The sequence below is a fragment of the Siphateles boraxobius genome, unplaced genomic scaffold, assembly GCF_051911475.1.
Source record: "Siphateles boraxobius isolate OS27281-9 unplaced genomic scaffold, OSU_SipBor_1 99, whole genome shotgun sequence".
In the NCBI taxonomy this organism is placed as follows: Eukaryota; Metazoa; Chordata; class Actinopteri; order Cypriniformes; family Leuciscidae; genus Siphateles; species Siphateles boraxobius.
The window spans coordinates 712,501-739,481 of NW_027509229.1; the positions used below are offsets into that span (position 1 = coordinate 712,501).

General features: G+C 41.6%; 1 protein-coding gene across 8 annotated transcripts in view; it reads left to right on the plus strand.

The window, feature by feature from the left end:
• Positions 1–26,981, plus strand: part of LOC143733367 (IQ motif and SEC7 domain-containing protein 1-like) — a 136,089-nt gene that overhangs the window by 64,861 nt on the left and 44,247 nt on the right. The window contains exon 1 of one of the 8 annotated variants that reach the window (XM_077225064.1): positions 18,834–19,129. The exons of 5 other annotated variants lie outside the window; for them this stretch is intronic. In XM_077225064.1, the coding sequence (XP_077081179.1) occupies positions 19,065–19,129 (65 nt within the window). In that variant the 5' untranslated portion in view covers positions 18,834–19,064. Of the gene's footprint in view, positions 1–18,833; positions 19,130–26,357; positions 26,595–26,981 lie in introns of those variants that run through there. 2 more of the 8 variants (XM_077225062.1, XM_077225066.1) reach the window with 2 other exon arrangements.

A 26,981-nucleotide genomic window follows, 5' to 3' on the forward strand; every position in this document is an offset into this window, starting at 1 on the left:
TTGATTTTAAAACTCGGATATCATGTTTTATGTGTATATGTTATGTGTGAATATTCCCAAACTCTCGGACAGTGCGATCTCTATGCTCTATGGGTTATGCAATGTCATTTTATTATAAAAACAAAAAGACACATAGCCTATGTCTGTATTAAATAAAAGATGATTGATAAACACTTATTTGGAATGGAATTAAATAATAAGTACTTTGGGTGTCTTGTTAATTATATTTATTTTCATATAAAAGCAACAGAACTTGAATTACATCCAGTTTATTAGCAACACTGTGCACGAGCGTGAATCCCGTGAACCCCTCGATATCCATCATTGATCTGAAACGCTGTCATCAGAATGATTTGGTGTAATGCCCTCCCAGAACTACCAAACAATTGTGTTCCCGAACACCAGGTATCCACCTCCGAACATTTTTTATTTATTTATTTAATTTAATTTATTTATATAGGGTAAAAAGTCACAGCCTTCGAACTGTAGCAACTTTTTATTTACTCTGCACCTTGCAGTTTCATAGAAGTGACTATTTTGTTCTCTTGAACACATGGGATGGAAACTCAATATTCCAATGTTTAATTAGCATCTTTGACAGTGTCTCATATTTCCCCTGTCTGTACCAAAAAATGCTAAAGGAATATTTATCACAATTTGAAACCAATGAAACGCATGCAACCAACCATTGAAATCCATGCTGATCTGAGCTGTTCTTTTGTGAAGTGATATTTAAACTAACAGTTTGGAAAATCATTTATTCCAAATTACGATTGATACATTTCCTTCAGTGCTTCTTTTGCCATTTTCTTTACGATTTTTGGACAGATGAAGATGTGGAAGAGGTGTTTCAGCAGGTGACTGTGTCTTTATCCCATATATCAGCTTGTGCGGACTGCTCAACGTTGCTTGTGATGTTCCTCATTTGTTAGTTATTTTTAATAAAGTGTCTGCTAAATGAATACATGTAAAGGTAACTTCCATAATGGGAGCGTCAGCGGGTCTCTGGGATCAGATGGGGTGGGATTCTGGGTTGATGAAGGGGCGGGGTCATCTGACAGAAGGGGGTGGGGTTCAGAGAGCAAAGGGATTGGCTGCAGGGAGCAGAGGGGCGGGGCTTTGATGTTGCGTTTCATCCCCAGTGTATTATTAGAGTCTGGGTTTCCCCAGCTGAATCTCATATAGTCCTGATAGTCTGGCTAGACCCACTAGTTAAGGGCCCACCCAGGCCCTTAACAGAGCAGCCACAAAAATTGAGCGAAACTGGAAGAAAACAAAACTAGAGGTATTTCACATTTCATGGAAAGAGAGCACGATTGCGTACAGAAAGGCCTTTAAAACGGTTTGATCTGCTTATTTTTCAACCCTATTAGAAGAAAATAAGCAAAACCCTAGGTATTTATTTGAAACAGTGGCTAAATTACTGAAAAATAAATAAAATATACAAAAAAATGAAAAAAACTATGCAACCGTCTACTACAGTATCGCATCAGACAGTGCAGTGTAGTCTCACTGAAGAAAAATTCGATTCATTCATTGCCATAGGAGAGGAAGAATTTTATAAACTCGTTAATTCATCTAAATCGACAACATGTATGTTAGACCCTATACCAACTAACCTACTGAAAGAGATGCTTCCACATGTCATAGATCCTCTTCTCAATATCATTAATTCATCTTTGTCATTAGGATACGTAGCAAAAACTTTTAAGCTGGCTATGATTAAACCGCTTGTTAAAAAAAACTTAATCCTACAGAATTAGTCAATTACAGGCCGATCTCAAATCTACCTTTTCTGTCAAAGATACTAGAAAAGGCAGTATCCTCACAACTGTGTTCCTTTCTTAAAAGAAATGGTATCTGCGAGGATTTCCAGTCAGGATTTAGACCGTATCATAGCACTGAGACAGCTCTCATTAGAGTCACAAATGATTTGCTCTTATCATCCGATCTTGGTTGTATCTCTCTATTAGTGTTACTCGATCTTAGTGCTGCATTTGATAGTAAATGAAGAGATGTCTTATCGGTCAAAAGTTCAGTATGGTGTACCACAAGGCTCAGTACTAGGACCGCTGCTGTTCACTCTGTACATGCTACCTTTAGGAGATATCATTAGGAAACATGGCATTAGTTTTCACTGTTATGCTGACGATACTCAGCTCTATATTTTTTCACGCCCTGACGAAACTTACCAATTCACCAAATTAACGCAATGCATAGCTGATATAAAAAACTGGATGACTAGTAATTTCCTACTACTTAATTCTGAAAAAACAGAGATTCTAATTATTGGACAAAAAACTTCCTCACGTAATAACCTAGAATACTGTTTAACACTTGATGGCTGCTCTGTCAAGTCCTCGTCGTCAGTTAGGAACCTGGGTGTGCTCTTTGATACCAATCTTTCATTTGAAAGTCACGTGTCTAGTACCTTTAAAATCAAAATTTTCCTTCTTAAAAATATATCTAAATTACGTCATATTCTCCCAATGACAAATGCGGAACAATTAGTCAATGCGTTCATGACATCAAGTCTAGATTATTGTAATGCTCTACTGGGTGGTTGCCCTGCACGCTTAATAAACAAACTACAGCTGGTCCAAAACGCAGCCGCTAAAGTTCTTACCAGAACCAGGAAGTTTGACCATATTAGCCCGGTTCTGTCAACACTGCATTGGCTCCTCATTAAACATTGTATACATTTTAAAATGTTGCTTTTATATAGAGCTTTATACAATATAGATTGTTTCAAAGCAGCTTTGCATTGATAATATGAAATTAATGCAACAAAGATTGTTTCGGCTGTACAGCAGATCTAGAAGAGAGTCACTGTCCAGTTTTAGTAAGTTTTTGATTGAATAATCTGCGTTTTGGTGGCCTGAGAAGCAAACTTTAAAAGGTTTCCCTTTCAAGGGAACTCGAGCAGCGTTGAGACGCGGTGGGAACGCTCTGCGTGATTGCGTCGTGAAGCACGTGTATAATCAGTCCAATGGAAGAGCGAGACGTCATAGGCGGTGACGTCATAGACCAGGAAGCTATAAAGCACACCAGAAAACAGACCGCGACAGCTTCTGTTGCCTTGAGCAAGCGATCTGTGTATTCTGTCCTTGTCATATTTATTGTTGTCTGTCAAGTTGCAATATATATATATATATTATGGCAAAAGAGAGCAAGCAGCTTTTGTGTTGTTCCCTGCCCACGTTATATCACGGGTGGGGACACACACATCAGCTTTTTGTTACTATTTGGGAGTGGAGCATGCCACAGTCAGTTCTCGAGGGGGCTGACTGTGAGCATTGCGAGAAGCTGTCCGTGAGGACGCTCCGCTCCCGCCGGGCGTTCTTCGAGGAGGACGGTTCGGTTCGCGCACCCCGCGCGGGTCCCGCTGTTGCCGATGCACGGCGGCGACTCGCATTTTGGGGTTCGCAAACGGATCTGACAGCGGGGGTTGGGACGGGCCCCGCCCTATCTCAGCTTTCACCTGCCAGATCCAGTGCTGGCGATTTCCAGTTCCGAGGAATTGGTATCGTTAGTGTTTTGTTTAGAAAAAGAGAACAAAACAAATAAAGATATTAAGAAAAGGCAGATGTTTGAGTTTTCAATAAATGAATAAATAAGTCAGCTCATAACTCTGTTGAATAAAGAGGAGCTTTAAAAGGAGGTTTATCTAGTGCTGTTGCTAGTTAAATATTTTCTGGCCAGCTGAACATTATGAGAGTGAAAATAAAAAGAGTTTATTAGATGAAATAAATCTAAAAACAGAAAAACTCTGTATCTCAGCCTCCTCGTCGGGGACTGCCGTTTTTTCCCTATCTCCACACCACACTGTGGTGTCGAGATCGTGAAATAAGTCGGTTTCTATTTTATGTGTTTAATGCCCAACGTCTAACTATAGTAATGCTATGGGTATTAAGTATCATGGTATGACAGTGCCTCGGGTTAAAGAGACGCTTGCTAGCTTTCTCTCTCCCGAGTCGGCGTCATCATTTTTAACCCCGACGTTACCCACCAGCCATCTAAAAAAAAATTTTATTAGGCAACGCTGGTGGGTAAATTATAAAGACATGGATGAATGTGAGGTTGTCAGCACTGACGCTATTCGAGAATTGCGTCGTGCAAAAACAGATAAACTATACTGGGGAGGGACGGTTTCGAGAGATCGTTTCTCCTCTGCGTCCTCTGGGTGGCGACTCTCTGAGGAGGGTCGCAGCACGGCCAGTTCGGTTGTTTTTCCTGCTGGTGGCCACGGAGTGATATATTTATATATATATATATATATACGTTTTTCTGATTTAAAAATAAAGAAAAATAAGATAAAATTATGTCTGTTCTTCTGGACGCTCCGCTTTCAAAAACAAAACAAAACAAAACTAAGAATAAACCGTTCAGCGGCGTTCCAGAGGTTTCTTCCTCACCAATCTAATGTTCCCGAGACTGCTGGGCGGAGCAGTCTCAGTCTACTAAGCTCCTCGCAGCACAGAGTGCAAGAACGAGCATCGCCATTTGGCTCCTCCACAATCGAAGGGGACTTGGGTGGCGGTAGCAGTCTAGCCAGTTAGAGATATGCAAGATCTGAGGACTATTTTATCTCTAAAAAAGCTTGGACAATAGGAAGCCCTGACGCCGAGGCTATCAGGCTTCTAAAGGGTGGTCCCCTCCGGGGTAGGGATGGTTTTTAGAAAATCGTTTCTCCTCGGCGCCCTCTGGGCTGCGACTCTCTGAGGAGGGTCTCAGCGCTGCCAGTTCGGTTTTCCTGCCGGTTCGCCGTTCAGGGCACCAAGGTGTCAGTGTCCTCAAACGATCCTCCGAGGGGGGTCGTAGAGCAGTCAGTTCGGTTTCCCTGCCGGTTCGCCGTTTCAGGGTGCCGAGGTGCCTGCTTTTTCCAATGATCCTCCGAGGAGGGTCATTGGAACTAAGTTATTTAAAGGGAGGCAAGATCTGAGGACTGTCGTCATCTCTAATAAAGCTTCTGAGGGCTCCTCCGGGGCAGGGACGGTTTTGAGAATTCGTTTCTCCTCGGCCCCCTCTGGGGTGCGACTCTCTGAGGAGGGTCGCAGCGCTGCCAGTTCGGTTGTTCCCTGCCGGTTCGCCGTTCAGGGCACCGAGGTGTCAGCGTCCCCATATGATCCTCCGAGGAGGGTCGTAGAACGGTCAGTTCGGTTGTTCCCTGCCGGTTCGCCGCTTCAGGGCACCGTACTGACTGTTCAACCAAATCCAGAGGCCAGTCTTGAGAGACTGGTTCCCCTAGTAGAATTTCTGGCAGCGTGGAAACTACTGCCACATATTTCTCGGTGGGTCCTGCACACTATAGAAAAGGGTTCAGAATTCGGTTCTTGTACGCCCAGATTTCTAGGGGTCCTCCCCACTGTGGTGGACCCCGAGCAGGCTTTGGTTATGGAGCAGGAAGTACTGACACTTCTGCAAAAGGAGCTGTAGAAGGGGTTCCTCCTCCCGGCAGACAGTCAGGGTTTTACTGCTATTACTTCATTGTTCCGAAAGAGGATGAGGGGTTGCGTCCTACTCTAGACCTGCGTCAATTAAACAGCAGGTTTCAGAATCTTAAGTTCAAAGTATGCTTACGCTAAATATGATTGTGTCACAGATTCAGTCCGAGGACTGGTTTGTCACAATAGACTTAAAGGACGCTTACTTATCTATCCATCCTCATCACAGGAGGTTCCTGAGGTTTGCTTTCAGGGGCGAAGCATACCAGTATCGGGTTCTTCCATTCGGCCTAGGTTATCACCCCACACCTTTTACAATATGCGTGGATGCAGCTCTGGCTCATCTGAGATTCCAGGGCATTCGCGTATTAAATTATATCGACGATTGGTTGACTTTAGCTCAGTCCGAGCTTTTGGCAGTTCAACATCGAGATGTCGTTCTGTCCCACATAAGGAGGTTGGGGTTGCGGCTCAACACCAAAAAGAGTGTACTCCTCCCAGCTCAGAGGACCACTTTCTAGGTGTATTATGGGATTCGACAACAATGCAAGCACGTCTGTCTCCTGCACGTATTTCTGCGATTCTCACAGCCGTAAAGAATGTAAAACTAGGTCAGTCACTCACTGCAAACAGTCTCTGAGACTGTTGGGGCTCATGGTAGTTGCGTCTAACGTTGTTACTTTTGGCCTTCTGTACATGAGACCCCTGCAGTGGTGGCTCGGGACCAAGAGGTTTTCTCCGAGGGGAAATCCGTTTTCGCATGATCAAGGTCACGCGGCTATGCCTTCGTGCCTCGGTCATGTGGAAGAAACCTTGGTTCCTCGCCCAGGGCCCAGTGCTGGGTGCTTCTTGTCGACGCGTCACGCTATCGACGGATGCTTCCCTCACAGGATGGGGGGCGGTCATGAGTGGCCGCTCGGTGAAAGGTCTTTGGCTGGGGCTCATGGCAGTTGCGTCCAACGTAGTTACTTTTGGCCTTCTGTACATGAGACCCCTGCAGTGGTGGCTCGGGACCAAGGGGTTTTCTCCGAGGGGAAATCCGTTTTCGCATGATCAAGGTCACGCGGCTATGCCTTCGTGCCTCGGTCATGTGGAAGAACCTTGGTTCCTCGCCCAGGCCCAGTGTTGGGGGCTTCTTGTCGACGCATAATGCTATCGACGGATGTTTCCCTCACAAGTCGGGGGCAATCATGAGTGGTTGGTCGGTGAAGGGTCCGGACAACACACTGATGGTCTCGTATATCAGAGCAGATATCCTGTTGAGGCAGGGGCTGTGGCCCGGGGAATGGAGACTTCACCCCGAGGTGGTGGAGCTTCTTAGGGAGAACTTCGGTCAAACTACTAGTCGACCTTTCGCATCGCTTGTACAATGCATTGCCCTTGTGGTTCTCCTTCACGCATCCAGCTCCGCTTGGACTGGATGTAATGTAATAGGTGTGGTTGCCACAACACCTATACGCTTTTCCCGATATCTTTGCTCCTGGGAGCTCTGGAGTTGTGGATACTGTGGGCTCGGCCTCTGAGGGGGCCCAGCTCATAGATTCAGGTTTCTCGACCGAGGTCGTGGAGACCATACTCATGTCTAGAGCTCCCTCCACGAGAAGACTAATATGCTGTTCTCTGCCTGGTGCAGAGAACGCCTTCTGAATCTCGTATCTGCCCTGTTGGTACAGTACTTGATTTCTGTAATGAATGTTTCTTTGCTGGGCTATCTCTGAGGAGAGATCCTTAATTTCGTCTTCTCCGTGGTACATGAGGCTGAGGCCTGCACGTACTTGGATTTGCACCTGGTTGGTGGTAGTATTTCTTCACCCCAGATCGGGTTGTATTTCTAGGTCCCAACTAGATGTGCGGGTCATTTGTGCTCCAGGCCTTCTGTCCTCCACCTTTAATACCCCAGATCAGGAAAATCTTAAATCTGTTATGCCCTGTCCGGGCTTTGGATGCTTAGGTCCACAGAGCTGCTCAGTGGCGTTTATCAGAACAATTATTTGTCTGCTTCGGGTAACCTAAGATAGGTTGCCCTGCATCTAAACAGATAATGAGAAAGTGGGTAGTTGAGGCTATCTCACTTGCTTATGAAGCGGCCGGACAACGTTCACCTGTGGCTGTTCAGGCCCATTCTACAAGGAGTATGGCTGCCTCTAGGCTTTAATTTCGGGTGTTTCCCTTCAGGATATTTGTAATGCGGCAGGCTGGTCCTCACCTCATACATTTGTCAGATTTTATGCCTACACCTCTCCACTCCCGGGGCTAGGTTGCTTGCTTCTAGTGTGCGCAAGGACTTCACACAGAACGGGCATTTGTCTTATGGCGTAGTGGGTATGGGGTTCCCACCGCGTCTCAACGCAGCTCGAGTTCCCTTGAAAGGGAACGTCTCAGGTTACGTATGTAACCCTGGTTCCCTGAGAGGGAACGAGACGCTGCGTTCTCCTGCCATACTTCCTGCATGCCCTGATCGACTTGCTTCAGGCTTTTTCAGAAGCTGTCGCGGTCTGTTTTCTGGTGTGCTTTATAGCTTCCTGGTCTATGACGTCACCGCCTATGACGTCTCGCTCTTCCATTGGACTGATTATACACGTGCTTCACGACGCAATCACGCAGAGCGTTCCCACCGCGTCTCAACGCAGCGTCTCGTTCCCTCTCAGGGAACCAGGGTTACATACGTAACCTGAGACGTTTTTTTGAAAACGAGTTTTGAAAACAATACCATTATCATCTATGTGTAAACTTTAAAAACGTGAATCTGTGTAAACGGTGACGGCGTGCACATGCTCACTATGTGCATGTGGGGACATTTAACATTTAATTTTGAATTTAACAATACTATTACAACTTTACTTTCCTGTTATCTCTGTAAAGCTGCTTTGAAACAATTTGTATTGTAAAAGCGCTATATAAATAAAGGTGACTTGACTTGACTATGTGTTTAGTCTATAAACATGTGCGTTTGTGTGCAGACTTGTAGTCTTTCTTTACTAAGTGACATCGCCAATAACTTGTCTGGCATGCATAATACAGCGTTTTTAGTAATTTCCGCGGAATCGTGTGAAGAGGAATCATTTTGATAACGTTTTCATCTGTACAGAGGAAACAAAACATTTGTCGTGAAAAAAAAGAAAGAAACTTTTGTCGTGGTGATGAGGCCTTCACACGGGATGATGGTTGATACTGTCTCTTCTGAAATTCAGGGATGCGTTGTGGTCGTGTCTAGGCGCAGGTCCACCATCTAATCTGGATACGGCCCGGATACGGCTGACTACAGTAAACCTCAGAATAAACAAAGAGACATTAGCATAGATGGCATTCTTCTTATGATGTAATGAGTACATCAGGTGTTATAGGAAGTGTTACCGGTTGCGGCTGACCTTGTTTATGAAGCATAACAATCATTTTACCTTATTTAACTAATAGAAATTGATAATGTGTTATGTGTATGACAGGTTATCTGCAAAATATCTGCAAGGTAACAAAGCTCAAAGTCCACTCCAAAAGGAGATATTTTAACAGATACCACTTTCTAAGAACTACAACGAATGCTTCAATAATGTAAAATATGTGAAAAATAATGTTTTTTTTAACAATCATGTATGAAAGTATATTCTAGTACACCTCAAAAACTAAATCAAAACTTTATAAAAGGGCATAATAGGACCCCTTAAATTAAATAGCACAGTGAATATTTAGAGCTGCTCCAGCAGGTTAGTAACATGCTCCCCATTTTACTTTCTTTGCTATTGACATATCTGACGGAACTACAAACTTCATAAAACTGATGTCTGTGAAAAAGGGATGTGCGCTCAACGAGCTCGCACATGTCACACACACACACACACACACACACACACACACACACACACACACACACACACACACACACACACACACACACACACACACACAACAATCAGACATTTCTCAAAATATCTTTTTAAGCTTAAAGGCCATTGCACACTGAGTCCGAAATTTTCGTATGCGTTTTTTCATATTCGTGATTCGGTGGCTCTGAATTGTCAAAACACTATTCAACACCATTCAAACTGCTTGCTACGGATGCGAAAAACGCAGAAAATCGATCCCGATTCGATTTTTTTATGACGGACGAAAGTTTCGGAGGCAGTGTGCAAGCGTGATTGACATACCGTGAGGCCGAATTTTTTTTTTAACGTGTTAAAATTTCGGATGCGAATTTTGGACTCAGTGTGCAATGGCCTTTACAGAAGAAAGTCATATTTGGCACGACATGAAGGTATGATGTCAGAATTTACATTTTTTAGGTGAACTTTAGCTTCAAGATAAAAGTGGCTCTGCCATGGTCTAGCCCCGCACTGCCTGCTGTGTGAGCTTCATATCTTCCTACTGTATTTCATACTATATGAGCCATACAAACCTGATTTATTAAATATGATTATTAGATTTGTTTTATATAATTTGTCTAAAGGTTAACTGTTCCGAGTACTTTTTCATATGTCAAGTTTACAGGGTTAAGTGTCTTGAATGAAAGTTTCTCTGGGATTGAACCAGCAACTTTATTACACTGCACCACTGTTGTTCAGTGCTGGAAACTAGAGCTCAAATGTGATATTGCTGCCCCGTCTACCCCATCTACTGGTACAAAAACTATTATATAAGCTGCTGATGACCAATGGAAGTGTTGAGTGTTCAGTCAGAGAGGAAATGTGATATTCTCATGAATGATTCAGTGTCATCTCTCCTACAGGATTAACCGAATCAAAACCAGTCTTCCTTATGTAAATCCCGAGAAAAAGCCCAAAAGCTCAAAACATTGGCATCAAGTCCAGTATGACAGCAGAAGAGATCTCTGAGATAAGCTTGTGTCTGTCAGTTCATATAGACTTGCTGCGCAGCACTGATTAAAAGTGGTGGGAAAAACTTTGCAATACATGGTTTGATTATAATAATTCATATTATTTCAATGATCATAATATTTGTTTTCATAATCGTAGTTCTATTCATTCAGGTTTCATAACCCTCAACCTCACCACATAAAGGATTTAATAACTGTAACCTACAACTACTATAAGTATATCCAGCCTTACCTGGAGACATACAGTACACTCCCAAGCAAAAGATTTGGGTAACTTCTTCAAGATGACTGGAAAACGACAGGCATTTGTGCAGGATTGGGACTAAACCCAGCAGACAGTGACTCCTGCACCGGAGTTCATGTCAAGTGGTAAAAGTTCAAACGTTTGGGGTCATTAAGTTTTTTATTTATGCATTTAATTTTTGGTAACACTTTACAGTAAGGTTCATTAGTTAACTACTTTAGTTAACATGAACTAAGAATGATAAATACTTCTACAGCATTTATTAAATCTTAGTTTGTTAATTTCAATATTTACTAATACATTATTAAAATCAAACGTTGTATTTGTTAACATTAGTTTTACATTGTAATATTTCACAATATTTCTGTTTTTACTGTATTTTTGCAGCCTTGGTGGGCAGAATAGACTTCTTTCAAAAACAGTAAAGTCTTGCCGACCCCAAACATTTGAACGCTTGTGTTTATATTTTAACTCAGCTTGTTACACCTGTCAGGTTTGTTCTGTTATATGGACTCTTATTTTGACATTCTGTTGGGTTTCCTTAGTTACTGATTATATTCTCATTTGTTTCTATTAGTTTCACCTGTGTCTGGTTTAGATTACCTTGTTCTACCCCTGTATTTATAGCCCTGTGTTTCAGTAGTTCATGGTCAAGTCCTATATAAAGAAGAGAAAGCGCTTACTTTAGTTAATCTCTTAGGAGATGTATCTAAAAGTGTTAAAAATCCAGTTATGAGGTTTCTCAAAAATACGGGGTTGTTTTACCGTATTTAATATGTGTATATTTATACCAAAGGTATAAGTGCGCATGGGTGAATAATTCCCTCACGACTATTCTCGACGATCACACTCCTGTCCGGGAGGTGGCGGTAGGTTTGCCAACCGCCAGTTAAACTCTAAAAGAAGAAGAAGTAGTTGTTCATGGTCAGTTCTCAAGTCGGCATATAGGGGTTTTTCTTTTCCCCTGTGTGTTTGAGTGTTTTGGTTTAATAATAAAGACTGTTTATTTTTAACTCCGATGTTCACCATCAAGTAGCACTGAAACACGTGGCATTATGTTTGTGTTGAGGTGGACTGATGCTGCTGTTGGGTCTATCTGATCTCAGACAGCACATGTGTTTTGAGTGAGGCACTCGTGATCTCTTCCGTGCGCGTGTGTGTGTGTGTGTGTGTGTGTGTGTGTGTGTGTGTGTGTGTGTGTGTGTGTGTGACTTAAATATATATGCTAAATTTATACTGTGGCCTCCAAAAAAGTATTTGTAAACTTAGGCCACATTAGATATCGAATATCAAACAGAGAAGAAGTAGATTTGACTCAACCGCTCTGGGTCAAACAAAACAGACTCAGAATCAGAAAGAGCTTTATTGCCAAGTGTGCTTGCACACACAAGGAATTTGTTTTGGTACTGAGGCTTCCAGTGGACATATACAAATACAACATGAAACATAATACTACAAATTATAAGAATAAAAAATAAAAATATAAATATATGAGAATAAAACTATCACAGTTGGGTTTAGTCAGAATAGACATTTTCAGATTTACAGATTATGAACCTATTTACAGTGTTTTGAATATTATAAATAAATAAATCTACATATAAGTATCACCTGAGTTGTAGGATATTGCACTAAACAGTGGGAGTATTGCACTTACAGGCATATGCCTTGGGAGGTGTGTTAACTGTTCAGGAGGGAAATGGCCTGTGGGAAGAAACTGTTCCTGTGCCGAGATGTTCTTGTGGCCAGTGATCTGAGTCTCCGTCTTGACGGTAACAGTTCAAACAGGTGGTGTCCAGGGTGAGTGGAGTCTGTGATGATTTTACCTGCTCTCTTCCTCACTCTGGAAGAGTACAGGTCCTGGAGGTTTGGCAGGGGGGCACCAATAATCCTCTCCGCAGTCCGGACTGTCCGTTGTAGTCTCCTGATGTCTGATTTGGTAGCTGAACCAAACCAGACAGTGATGGAAGCGCACAAGACAGACTCAATGACGGCTGAGTAGAACTGAATCAGCAGATCCTGTGGCAGGTTGAACTTCCTCAGCTGGCGAAGGAAGTACAGTCTCTGCTGGGCCTTTTTCACAGTGGAGTCAATGTGATTGTCCCACTTCAGGTCCTGAGAGATGATAGTGCCCAGGAACCTGAATGACTCCACTGCTTCCACAGTGCTGTTCATGATGGTGAGTGGGGGGAGTGCTGGGCTGTTCCTCCTGAAGTCCACGATCATCTCCACTGTTTTGACCGTGTTCAGCTCAAGGTTGTTATAACTGCACCAGGCAGCCAGCTGTTCAACCTCCAGTCTGTAAGCAGACTCGTCACCGTTTCGGATGAGACCGATGACAGTGGTGTCGTCTGCAAATTTCAGGAGCTTGACAGTGGGGTCTTTAGAACAGGACTCAGGACAGGAAGAGATCGTTTGTTCAGAGCTGACAGCAGAGAAATATCTACTTTACTGGCTGACATTTGTGAACCAGTGTTTTCATATTTATAGAGGATTTGCAGCAATCCCAGCTTGAATTAGATTGATTGGATTGGCTATTGCTATATCAGATAAAACTGCTTCATTAAATGGAGTTTGTGACATCTGACTGTCAAGTCACCTTTATTTCTTTAGCGCTTTTTCCAAAAACAGATTGTTTCAAAGAAGCTTTACAGAGATAACAGGAAAATAATGCAACAAAGTTTGTTTCTGCTGTACAGCAGATCTAGAAGAAAATACTGTAGTGTCATACTGTGGAGTGGACCTGTTTTCATGATCAAGTTGGATTCTTTAAAGGATGGATATTCTTTCTCTATTTTTCTTTATTTCATTGGTGAAAAACAAATGCACATTAATAGACAAATAATACTTAGTTATACTTTGTACAAAATACTAATGTATACTATAATGTATTTTGAAAGTATACTTTCATTGCATTGTTACAATGATCATTTTAGCACACAGTTAAGATATACCTAAAATATATTTTTTAATAAAGTGCAAATAAATACACTTTTAAAAAATAAACTGAATTTTCACTTCAAGTATATTTTCTAAAATATATATTTTTTAGAAAATATTCTAAAGTACAATTATTTTAAAGTGTGTTAAAAGTTGAATTGTGAAAATAGGTAAAAGCATGATGCTAATATACTTTTAATGTATTTAACGATAGTACAATTTTTGTTAGTATATTTGCAATGTACTATTGAAAAAGGGAATATATTTCAAACACAATAAAGTATACCTTTTTTCCATTAGGGTTCACCTGCCCATCCAGGCCTAACGAATGGGTTTGGCTTGATGTCCTTTTCCTATTTAGTCTCCCTCGTGCCTATAAACCTATACATGATTTTCTTTTTTCATGCCAAATAAGTGATATAGCGGAATATCCAGGAATATATTTTCCGTAGAATGAAAGTGAATTGGAATTGGAGCTGTTAGGCTAAAATTATTCCACTTCCAATAACTGATCCACTTCCCTGAAGTTCCCTCTCTTAGGTTGACATTGACTGTGTTTTCTCCTGAATCCATGCCATTCCAGCTGATCACTACCATACAACGCTGTCAAAACTCTGGTGTTGTTTTTAGTTAACTGTTAGTAAAAATGGATAGAGGTCAAATGTTCTGCAGGAATGCACACGAACATAGTGACAGTCTGTCGTGTTTCTGTTTTCAAGGGCTTTTGGTTTGTTTTTGTCTTTTCCTGCATTTCCCATAATTGGCCGGCTCCTATAGTCAGTCACCTTCATTTATATAGCGCTTTTAACAATATGGACTGTTTTAAAGCAGCTTTACAGTGATAATAGTAAATTAAAGTAACAGAGATTGTTTTGGCTTTACAGCAGCTCTAGAATAAAGTTATTGTCCAACTAAAGTTAGTTTTGATTGATTCAGTTCCGTTGCAAAGATCATTGGTCATTAACTTAGGGGCCGCTAACAAGACACCATTCTAACAGAAAACAGAAACTTTTAATGTGTTCTGGCCGTTCATTTGCACAACAGTGTTTCTCCAGAATGCAAACTTTTAGAAAATGTTAAAAAAACGTTATCCTCGTGTTAAACTTCAAAAACGTAAATCTGTGAAAACGTTGATGTCGTGCACATGCACACCACATGTTTAGTCTATAGACCCCTTTTCAGTGACGTTTTTTGTGGGCAGAGCTTAGGTGGAGGCAGAACTATTCTCCTGGCCGCTTCAATAACGTCAGTTAGCAAGTTCTGTTAGCTTGTTTTTTTAACAATGACTGGAGAAAATCAGATTTTATTTTATCGTGTAAGGTAACTTACTGTCCAGTTAACGTTACCTCCGGTTAAGTGGCTACATATCTACACCTACCTGATAGAGAAACCGAGCATAAAGAGAAACTGAAGGCATATAAATCTTTAGATGCCTATAACTATGTGCTGAATGGTCACGTACACGACTTGTGTGGTACGATCCGCAGTTCTGCCAAGCCAGCGCCAAGGCCAGAAGACGACCATGTAAAGTGTAACATTACATTACAAATTTTAAAGATGTGAATATTTTCCAGAAATAAAAATTTCAGATGCAGCAAATAAATATTTTAACTTTATGTATTTGATTATTCTTTCTTACCAGATTCTTCAAAAAGTTTAGTCACAATCAATCACATCAATGTATATACGATCACAGATGATTCACAGATAATTACAATAGTTTAGAAAACATTATGCGATAAAATTTTTAATTGGAGCCTGTACTCCTTTGATTATTGCACCTAAAAACTCAACAAGATGACATTTTAAGCTCCTTATGTATCCGAATCTGTGTTGGTTTGTATTGGCTGCCTTCAGATTTACCTTTTTTTGCCTCTAGCCAACGCCGTGACGTACAGTAGATGTTTAATAGGGAGTCAATGCAGTGTTGACAGAACCGGGTTAATATGGTCATACTTCCTGGTTCTCTAGCGGCTGCGTTTTGGACCAGCTGTAGTTTGTTTATTAAGCGTGCAGGGCAACCACCCAGTAGAGCATTACAATAATCTAGTCTTGATGTCATGAAAGCATGAACTAATTGTTCCGCATTTGTCATTGGGAGAATATGACGTAATTTAGATATATTTTTAAGATGGAAGAATGTGGGTTTACAGATACTAGAAACGTGACTTTCAAATGAAAGATTGGTATCAAAGAGCACCCAGGTTCCTAACCGACGATGAGGACTTGACAGAGCAGCCATCAAGTGTTAGACAGTATTCTAGGTTATTAAGTGAGGAAGTTTTTTGTCCAATAATTAGAATCTCTGTTTTTTCAGAATTAAGTTGTAGGAAATTACTAGTCATCCACTTTTTTATATCAGCTATGAATTCCGTTAATTTGGTGAATTGGTAAGTTTCGTCAAGGGCTCGTAGAAATTATAGAGCTGAGTATCATCAGCATAACAGTGAAAACTAATGCCATGCTTCCTAATGATATCTCCTAAAGGTAGCATGTACAGAGTGAACAGCAGCGGTCCTAGTACTGAGCCTTGTGGTACGCCATACTGAACTTTTGACCGATAAGACATCTCTTCATTTACTGCTACAAACTGATAACGGTCAAATAAGTATGACATAAACCATGCTACTGCAATTCCACTAATGCCAACATAATTTTCGAGTCTATTTAAAAGAATGTTGTGGTCGATAGTGTCAAATGCAGCACTAAGATCGAGTTACACTAATAGAGAGATACAACCATGATTGGATGATTCATTCACAAAAAGTTTTCTCGTTGCTTCATTAAGATTGAACCACTGTAATCACGTGGACCATTTTAACTACTGTATGATTTACTACCTTTCTGGGCCTTGAAAGTTGCAATAACTTAATTGTCTATGGAGGGATCCGAAAGCTCTCAGATTTCTTCAAAAATATCTTAATTTGTTTTCTGAAGATGAACGAAGGTCTTACGGGTTTGGAACAACATGAGGGTGAATAATTAATGACAGAATTTTCATTTTTGGGTGAACTAACACTTTAACATAGTTGATGCAAATAAATATAGCTTAAATTGTCTCTCAACTTTATCAAACTTGCGGTCTCTTCTCTGGGCCCTGCAGGTAGTGCCTTTGAATGTTTGTGTGGCGAGCAGGACGAGGCCGAGGGCCGTGAGAGAGCGGCGTGAGGCCGGTGGCGTGATTACTAATGAGCGACTCCTGTGCGACGCACCGGTCTCGTATCTCTCACGGAGGAGCGGAAGCATGAAAGGGGGAGTGGACGACAGTGGAGATGGAGAGAGGCCGGGCCTGGATTTTATTTTATGTTTTGTTTTATGTGTGTCGACGGTGAGGGACTGCCGTCTTTACTTTCGTTTTTGTATTTGTTTTATTTTGTTATTAAATTCTTTTATTGTTCGCTAGTTCCCGCCTCCTTCTTCCCATAACATCTAACCTTGTTACACTGTGCTTTGCTAACGGGTCCTTCGTGGAGGCATTCCGATGTTCTTTTTTGTTGGGAATGTCTCTAAAAACGGCTTCCCTATCCCTAGATGTTCTTCCTGGAGTCCTTCAGATCCCACAGAAGATCCTCTTTACAGCGGACTCAGCCTGTCCAACAGCAGTTTTGGCCACACATAACAGGTCTGCTTTCAGGAAAGCCCATTAGAATCAGAAAAATGGAATGACATCGGTTTCTGCTTTTTCAGGGGTGCTGTTGCTTTTCAACACCCTTTTTCTCTTTTCACATTTTCTGGTCAGTTCTTGTTAAGCCATAACTCTTTGAGATGACTTCAGGCTGGATAATGAGAAGCGGTCGTGGAGGGCCTGGTGGGAGTTAGTCACTGAAGGCTTGTGCTTTGAGTTGAAGCAGATGTTTTATGGAGGGCCATTTGGAGTTCCCGGATCTGACATCAACCTGTCGGACAGACTCCTTCTGTGAATAACAACCAGGCAAAACTCCCACAAACCTCCAGTGTGCAACTCATCTTAGTGTGATGGTCATGAAGTGGACATTCAAAATCTGCTGTTGAATCACACTGTGTCTGTTTGAAGCTTGCTGTACGCATGGCTGGGATTGGGAAGTTTGCTGTGACGCTTGCAGAACTTGACTGTGACGTCTGGAGGAGGGACAGTGAAACAGTGAAACAGACACATCAGTTGTCAGTGTCATTCTTTCTTTGTAGCTGTTGACTAATGGATGTTTGTAATGCTTCACATGTCTTCTCTGAACTTGTCATGTGTTTCCTTCTTGTGCAATGCAAGGTTTGAAGTTTAAGAAGCAGCAAACCCAAAGGAAGCAGTCATCTTCTCCACAGGGAGGGAAACGTCCGCTTGTAATGAGCGGACGCGGTCACCTTCATCCAGCAGTGCAGGCGCAGGGATTGCTGTCCTTGTACAGGAAACAGTTGGCCATCTGGTAGTTATTTTCTCTTTGTTCTGTCACCTCAGATGGCATTATTCAGAGCGGGCCAGTGTCAGTCCTGCTGCTCACGTCGTCCTCTTCTGCAGTTTCATATAAATATCATATTTGAAATCACCAATGAAATCTGACAACTGCTTCATAAATGTTGATTCTCATGCTTTTTCAGACTAGATCCACCAATGCAGCCGCAGTAACACAATGACTTTACCAATCGACGAATGGCTCCTTTATTTAGAAGGCATTGCTAATTCCGCCATGTTGTGTGTTGCACTTTCTCCCATTCATAGTAATATGAGTGAACTGTGTTTCTAAAGTCTTTGGTGATACACGGATCTGTTCAGTGAAGTGGTCATAGTCGTGCTTTATAATAAATAAAACATGGCCATTGACCAATCAGCATCAAGGACTGTTAAGTTTTATAAATTCCCATATGAATTCAAAAAGAGGACACTCAAGCAAGGTCAAAGAATACTCAACCTCTTTTTCTCCAAAAAACCATGCCGCATGTTTTATAATACTGAGACAGAGTGTGCATGTGTGTTTCACATGAATCATAAACACTTGATCGTCAAAAAAAGAGCAGCAAACGCTGGAGAGTTTGAACAGGACACGATAAAAGGACTCTCTCTCTCTCTCTCTCTCTCTCTCTCTCTCTCTCTGTCTCTGTCTCTCTCTCTCACTCTCTCTCTGTCTCTCTCTCTCACTCTCTCTCTCTCTCTCTCTCTCTCTCTGTCTCTGTCTCTGTCTCTCTCTCTCACTCTCTCTCTGTCTCTCTCTCTCTCTCTCTCTCTCTCTCTCTCTGTCTCTCTCTCTCACTCTCTCTCGGTCTCTCTCTCTCTCTCTCTCTCTTTCTCTCTCTCTCTCTCTCTCTCTCTCTCTCTCTCTCTCTCTGAAAGGCTCTATTAATAGAGGTGCTTCCACATTTTCCCACTTGCATTCCTCTGCCACCCGTGCAGAAGTCAGTGTTCGTTCCTTCCCGCCTTCTCTTTGCTACAACCTCTTACATCTGAAGCAGAGTTTGTGTTTCGACAGCTATTGGCCTCAGATCAGCTGGTGGAGTTCCTCCGGGTCTCTGAGAGAGAGAGAGAGAGAGAGAGAGAGAGAGAGATAGAGAGAGTGTCTCTGAGCACTAGAGCTGCTGTTGTGCTTTCGGATCCAGTGATGGTTGAGTTCGGCTCTTTGTGGACACGCATTCTTCCGCAGACATGTGGTGTTTGCAGTGCAACTCAGAGAGAACACAGTCTCTGCTTGAACTGGAGCTGGACAGCTGGTAAGCCTGGACTATAATAGTGTTTGTGGGGAAGTTGAGGTCTGGACTAGTATTTAAGCAATGCTGTTTGACAATAAGTATGCATTTATTAAAACGGTATGGCACTAAAGTCCAGATTATTTGTTTATGCTGGAGTATTCAGTGAAGTGGCCATTCTCAAATCACTAATGGATTCAGAAAAGCAGTGGGATATGCAGTAATGTGTGTGTTGAAAACCCTGTATACCTACAGAAGCACACACACGATGTTGACCTGGTTTCACTGGGTCCATTAATTCTGTGGTCTCTGTAGCACTGGTCCACTTGCTCTATATTTATGAGATGATCACATTAATAGAGGTGTTTTTTTAGCCCATCCAGCTGAGAGATCCAGTGTTTCATGACACTCCCTCTCTAACACAAGAGAAGAGACCGTGTGAAACTGGGTTGAAATATGGGTTATTTATTAGTCAGAGATGTCCTCAGCCGAAGTTAGATGTCTTATTGGAGGTTTTCGTGCAGAGGAGCACTTTAAAAGCTCATGTTATGGTTTATTAATAATGTCCACTGTTGTTGTGGAAGGTCTGTGCTTCTCTGATAAATATTGGAAGCTTCATTGCGTAAGGATTTTCAAATTAAAGTTGCTGTTTGTTTTCTAACTTTAGTGGAGTTTGACTGTTTTTGTCCTGTAGTGATGGACATCGGGAACTGAGCTTTGAGTTATTGTGTTGTGTTGTTGTGTAGTATATGTCACATGTGCTGAGCCAGATAACAGAGAGATCAGCAGGGACCGGCTGCTTCCTCTGCTGGAGGACACACACACACACACACACACACACACACACACACACACACACACACACACACACACACACACACACACACACGGCTGAAATCTGCTCTTCATTAACGTGATGGACTCCCAAAGATATTTCCTGCCCCTTTTCTCATCCACCTTTATTCACTTGGAATGCAGGAATCCTCCTGCTATTGGTCAGACACCCAGCAGGGATGTTTCACTCACACTCACACACACACACACACACACACACACACACACACACACACACACACACACACACACACACACACACACACACACACACACACACACACACACACACACACACACACACGCACTCTCACACACTGTTTTAACTATTTATTTAAGTCCACTTAAAAGAAATGATTTACAGGGACACAAATACTATAGATGCAGTCAAATGCATGCACATAATCAAGGACCAGTGGCATGCAGCAGATTTTCACAATATTTAGCGTCACTCAGTTGTTATGGGTACAAGTAGCATCGTCTCCGCCAGATATGACGGCTCTCTATAATAGCAGACAGAGCGCAGTACTTTGCTAGCCGTTTAGCCCTCTTTTTGGGCATCCCCAGTTTGTGAAACAACAAACACCTCGCTGATCTCTTCATTAATCACAACAATATCTGGTGTATTTGCAAGCACATGAGAAAAGGTTTCAGAGCTATTACAATTCTGAAACATAAATGATTTTACACAAGAATGTTTGTACATTTTTACAGCAGATGAGAAATAGCTTGATATGTCCTTCACTATAAGATCCACTATTCTGTCGTGGCGTGCGATGTACATTCCTTTATAGGCATGGCAGCCATTCAAGATGTGTGGCAGTGTTTCAGTGATCTGTTCTGTAGTGTGATGCAAACAATGAGGTACCTGAGTTGTAGGAAACCAGATAGAGAGATTGAGTCTGGTTGGAAGAACTTGTAGTCTGGCTTTTACTGTAAAAATGATAATGTCCTCACTGAGTGCAGTATTCTTAAAAAATGAGTGAGAAACAGAGTGATCTGCAGAGGAGAGACACGCAAGTTTCCCCTGAAGTTTCAGTCCTGTCCAGTGTTGTTTCTGATGATGTTGGTGTAGGTCCAGGAGAGTTGGCGGGGCCCCTGTGGATGTTAGGGTGTAGCTGTGACCACCGTATGTGGCTGTGGCCTTGACAGAGGTCAGGGGGTCACTAATGATGTCCTCGGAGAGCCTCACAATCCCAGAGTCAGACCGCACCCACTCCAGTGATACTCCAGTTCGAACACAGAGGTCGTTCAGGTTTGGCCAGTCCGACCAGACGCCAAAGCCGGCAGAATGGGTGTCAAGTTTCCCGCTGGATTTTCTCTTGAAGCCAAGGAAGTGTGTCTCTGACTCTCTGGCCCGCGGCACCTTGCGTCTCCGGAGGTCCAGGAACAGGGAGGATCGGGCCAGCTCTCTCACTTCCTTGTCATCATTATTCAGCATGTTCAGAAGATGCGAAATCTGCATGCTGGTATAAATCCATATCATGTTTGGTACCCCCATCCCTCCTTCCCATTGGGAGTGAACAATAATATCACGGGTACTATGCGTGTTTAGTTCAAGCCATTTTCGCACTAGACTCACTGTCTTGTTATTCATTTCACCAGGCACTTTCTGTTGGGTATGAACGTTGGAGAATAAATGTTGTACTTTAGACAGCGCCACCTGTCTAATAGCCTCTTACTTCATAGTCAATGGTAATGGGCATTTGTCAATCAAATCCAGCCTAGATGTAAATTCTGACAAAATTATGCTTACTTGCTCCTTCCATTCTCCTGCTATGTTAATTTTATGTCCAAGATAAGTGTATGTTTCATGAAGAGAATATACACATACCGGTTTTGTTACTACTGTAAACACTGGGCATTTATCAGTTTTTGAACGGTACCACCTGTTCCCTCCACTTCTCCTCTCGTACAGAACAGCACATTTAGCGTCTGAACTGGAATAGGCGATATCACACCAGAAGGGGCACATTGACACATCCACTTTATCCATTGGTTGATGGCAATTATAAAATGAATTGCACTCCAAGGGCAGCCAGTTTTAATGCCTGTCTGGAGTGGTATTAGCTGGGTGAGCTGTTCTCCACAGATTAATTCAATAAAGGAGCCTTTATATACATCTTTCACTATGTCGATGAACAGTTTAGGTAGCTGTATTTCCTCCAGTGATCTGAACATGACATTGTGAGATAAAGTTCCGAATCCATCTCTAAAGTCTAAGAAGACTGAGTACAGTTTACAAGACTCGTGCTTAAAATCATCTATCCCTGTTTTGAGGCAAAATACATGCTCATTCATACCTTGTCTATTGATATACGTCTTTTGTTTAGAGGATAAGATGTCGGCTTCCACCAACCAAGGGAGAACTCTAGCCAGTATGCATTTCATGAACACCTTATAGATGGTAGGGAGAAGGGATATATCCCTCCATGTTGAAGGTTCATCAGGAATGTTGTCTTTTTTTGGAATACTTTGGATTAGTGCTCCTTTCCATGAGTCTGGTACCCTCTTATTTTCCAAACAGACGTTAAAAATAGTTGTTAAAATTTTACGTGACTGTATTGTTTTAAGAGTCTCATATGTCACACCATCCTTACCACTTGCTTTATTGTTAGGGAGGTTTTTTAAGACCGTCTCTACTTCCTTAAATGTGAAGTGCGTGGTTTCAGGGAAAAAAAGTGGCTTCATTGGCGGCACGTTCAAATACCAAGGTGGCGGTGGAAGATCATCATTACGCCTCTGATCTTGGCATTTACACACACACACACACACACACACACACACACACACACACACACACACACACACACACACACACACACACACACACACACACACACACACACACACACACACACACACACACACACACACACACACACACACACACACACCTACCTACCCATCACAGAAAACTTTCTGCATTTTTACGTATAAAAAAAACATCACTTATTGTGATTTATAAGCTGTTTTCCTCATGGGAACGGAAACTGTCCTCGCATGGACAAAAATGACTAGTATTACTGTCCTTGTGGAGACATTTGGTCCCCATAAAGAAAGGTTTACCAGGTACACACACACACACACACAAGCGCGTTTATCACAGTTTATTACATTCAGTCTGGATGCTCATGTGAGACTCAAAAAGAACATTTCTTTAAATGGACTATTGACAAAAACAAAACAAAAAATGCCAAATTCTAAAACATTACTTTGTTAGTATTTTGGATTGGGTACAAGTTCATTTTAATAATAATCAAGACAATGGAACTGTCTTCTGGTGGAAAGCATCTAGTGTTTATGGTGGCTCTTGATTACTGTAAGAAACTTCAGACTGTAGGGCTTTTGTCTGTATACTGTAATTAAAACCTGAAGAGGAAATGATGTCATCTCACACTGTTCTTCATTTTCCCCTCAATCATACAACAGCTGTTCCTTTTTACTGTGGCCTGTGATACACACACACAAACACACACACACACACACACACACACGCACGCACGCACGCACGCACGCACGCACGCACGCACGCACGCACGCACACACACACACACACTCTAATGTCTAATTTTATCCTGGTTGATTATATATTTTTAAATACTTTAATGCTCTGGCTCCTGGTGGAATTTCATTTTAATGTAATGAAAAGTTTGAAACGAGTTAGGTTTAGGCTTTTTGTTTCTTTTTCTCTTATGTTTTTTTCTTTTCTTTTATAAGCTCCCAGTTTGCATATGTATTAGCTGCCAAATTGGTCAAATATTATCCAGATAAAATACAAAACAGAAATAACGACATTTTCTTCTCTTCTGTGTCAGTCTGTAATGCTGTTCACATGAGCACCACGACGCGTGTGTGTGTGTGATGCTGACGAAGGAGTCGGCCAATACTGAGCCAGCGTTCTGGTGTAGAACCAGGAAGTAAACTGTGTTTAATATGTGAATAGCGTCAGAGACTGACACGGAAGAGAAGAGACTGTGGAATAAAGTAGCTATTTTTGTTGTTGTTTTTGCGCACAAGTGCTGGCCTCAACTAAAGATTTTTCTAGTCGAGTAGTCGTTGTTCATTTAAGCAAATAGTCGACTAATCGCACGTTTATATTAATAAGCCATAAATAATAATAATGAGTCTTTAATTGCCTATAGAAAAAACATAGTCTAATCAGCGCTCAAATTCAAACATAAAGCTCGCCACAGCGCACCGGCAAACGTAATGATAATCTTGTGGAAAAAAACTGAAGGAGATTGCCTAAACATTTGAATAATTTTAATAATAATGTTTTCTGTTTTCGGCTGCAGAGATTAAGTAACAACGCTGACTCATCATCTCCACAGTAGTGGACACACGTATATGCACGTTTCATACGGATTACAGAATCTGAGAATAATTATTTTCCATTTGAATCTGTTCAAGTATACACTGAGTTTCAGTTCATTTGTGTGATGCGCTCAAGTTCAAGACCGAGACGGCAGAAAGCACCATTATTTTACAAAAGCACAACGTTTTGTTGTTATTGTGAGTTAAAAATAAATAAAAGTAGACCCTTTACAGTTTACATTATTCTTACCTGTATGACCAAAAAATGACGGAGTATTTTAAATGCCGGCGCCTGTATGTCATGCAGTACACAAACACACAAACACTTGGATATGCCCCTAATAATAGCCACATTTAGGTTAATATTAGAGCGAGTGGACTTGTAAAGTTGCTGCTAGTTACATGTTTCAAGTGATAAGCCACATTTGAGGTCGATGAACGATAAGCGAATGTCTGGATTTCCTGCCGTTAACAATCTGTCAGTTTTTCCTGCGTGTTTTCGCCACTTCCTGTGGCTGTTTTTCCCCTAGGACTAGCGTCTAATAAACTCTTAGTTGACCAAGCCTCTTCTAGTCGACTAATGGTCAGTCAACTTTTAGGGGGCAGCCATATTGCGCAAAAAAGTATTCTCGTCGTTTCATAAAATTAAGGTTGAACAACTGTATTCACATGGACTATTTTAACAGTGTCTTTACTACCTTTCTGGCCTTGAAAGTGTCAATGACATTGCTGTCTATGGAGGGATCTGAAAGCTCTTAGATTTCATCAAAAATATCTTAATTTGTTTTCTGAAGGTGAACGAAGGTCTTATGGGTTTGGAACGACATGAGGGTGAATAATTAATGACAGAATTTTCATTTTTGGGTTAACTATCCCTTTAAAATATGATACAAATAATGGTCATAGAGTTTCTCCAGCTAATTTTGATACAGATGATAAGAAACTACTTTGAGAAAATGGGACCTGTCCCGTAATCTCGACACAGATCGCTCAGATGAGTTTGAAGTCAGGGAATCATGAGCACTGTCTGCATTCCCACTGTGTGCATTTGAGCTCATCTGTGCAACTCTGTCACGTGTGTCACCAAACATCGAAGCAGCTCTCGTTGAAAATGAACAGCATCGGGTTGCTCTGTCGCAGCAATTGCTGACAGAAGCGACACAAGTTGGTCAACGAATGACAGGGTCTGTGGTAATTTGTGTAATTTAAAACAGCTAAATTATCAACTAAATTTACCTTAATAATATTATCCTTTCCATGTTACGGTCATCTCTAAATACGACAGAAATCATCATTTCACCCTCACTGATCTGACACTGATCTACACTGAGTGCTGGCATGTGTGTGTGAACACTCGGTAGACTCACACCCGCGCGAGAGGAACGTGGCAGTGTTTGCCAGGACAGATGGTGCGTGAGATTCATCTCTAGAGATATTATGCAAGAACTGTGAATTTCACCATGACTGCATGTACTGTACGTGTGGACATGTATGTAAGTGTGTATTTGTGGACGTGGCACTAGTCCTGCTGTCTCGGCCACTGAAATCTTCACTCTGTTGTCCTTTCATAATATGCTGACATACATCATAATTAGGAATAAAAAATCCTGTACCATACTTGTATTGACATGGGTTGTATGAGGTATTGAAAAGGGGAGTCTGATAGCCAGCATTGACACCACCACTACTTACTTATGCTATTCTTATGACTTGGCTACCAGTATGTTTATGGAAGCCATTTATTTCGCTTGGTACCATTCTGTTAAACTGATCAACAAAATATTAAATTAAAGATGTGAAAAAGGCTTGTAATCAAAGATGGTTGTAACTTATGGCTAAGGACGACAGACGGTATATGTAAGGATGAAGTACCACTAGTGTGTCTTTTGATTGGTTAGAACAGCCTAATGCCAGTACTTCACAATAGCTGTGCACACAGTCCACTGTATGTCACTTGATTGCATAAAAAGGTGTGTTTAGTTTACATTCGAGGTCCGCCTCTGTCTGTATACTGATGTTTGTACAGGGCTGCATGTGACTGCGGGCATGACAGCACTTCAAACCTGGACGAGGAAGTTGTTTAAGGAAGCTTCTTTTCTACATGATTTGAACAATCGATTAGCATGCAAGCGAGTTTGTGGCTCTATGTCAAGCGTGATGTGCTGGTTTGTAAATGATTGGTTTCATCAGTGCAGACTTTGGCTCTGTTTGGGAAACTGAGCTGACCTTTGAACTTGTGGCTCATAATGGCAGATAAGCTGAAGAAACTGGACTTCTTTGGCAGGAGATCTTTCTTTGGACGACATTCACATCGAAAAACTGCAGAGAGTAAGAGTTAGTGAGTAATGTTCATGTAAATATGGAAGATATATGCTCTAAAATCATGTAAATATCCTGTAGGACACTCAGTGTAAACAGCTCTGCTGTTACTTTTGCTGGATAGATGTGCTTCAATATTTAATAGAATTTGAACGAATCCGTTCTGGTTAGGCCAGAAAATGTAATTTTACCATAAATGTTTGTTTCAGTTGTTCTCTGGGATACTTGAAGATTTTCAAACAAGTCTGCTATTAGATGGATGTTTTAATTGATCCATTTATATAATCTTACTTTTAACCCCTCAGTTGTTGGATATTGATATGATTTTTTAGACATTTCCACCATAAAACTACTTGTACCTGTGCAAACTCGCCAACACAATGCTAAGTTGTTGCTAGGTTTCCTT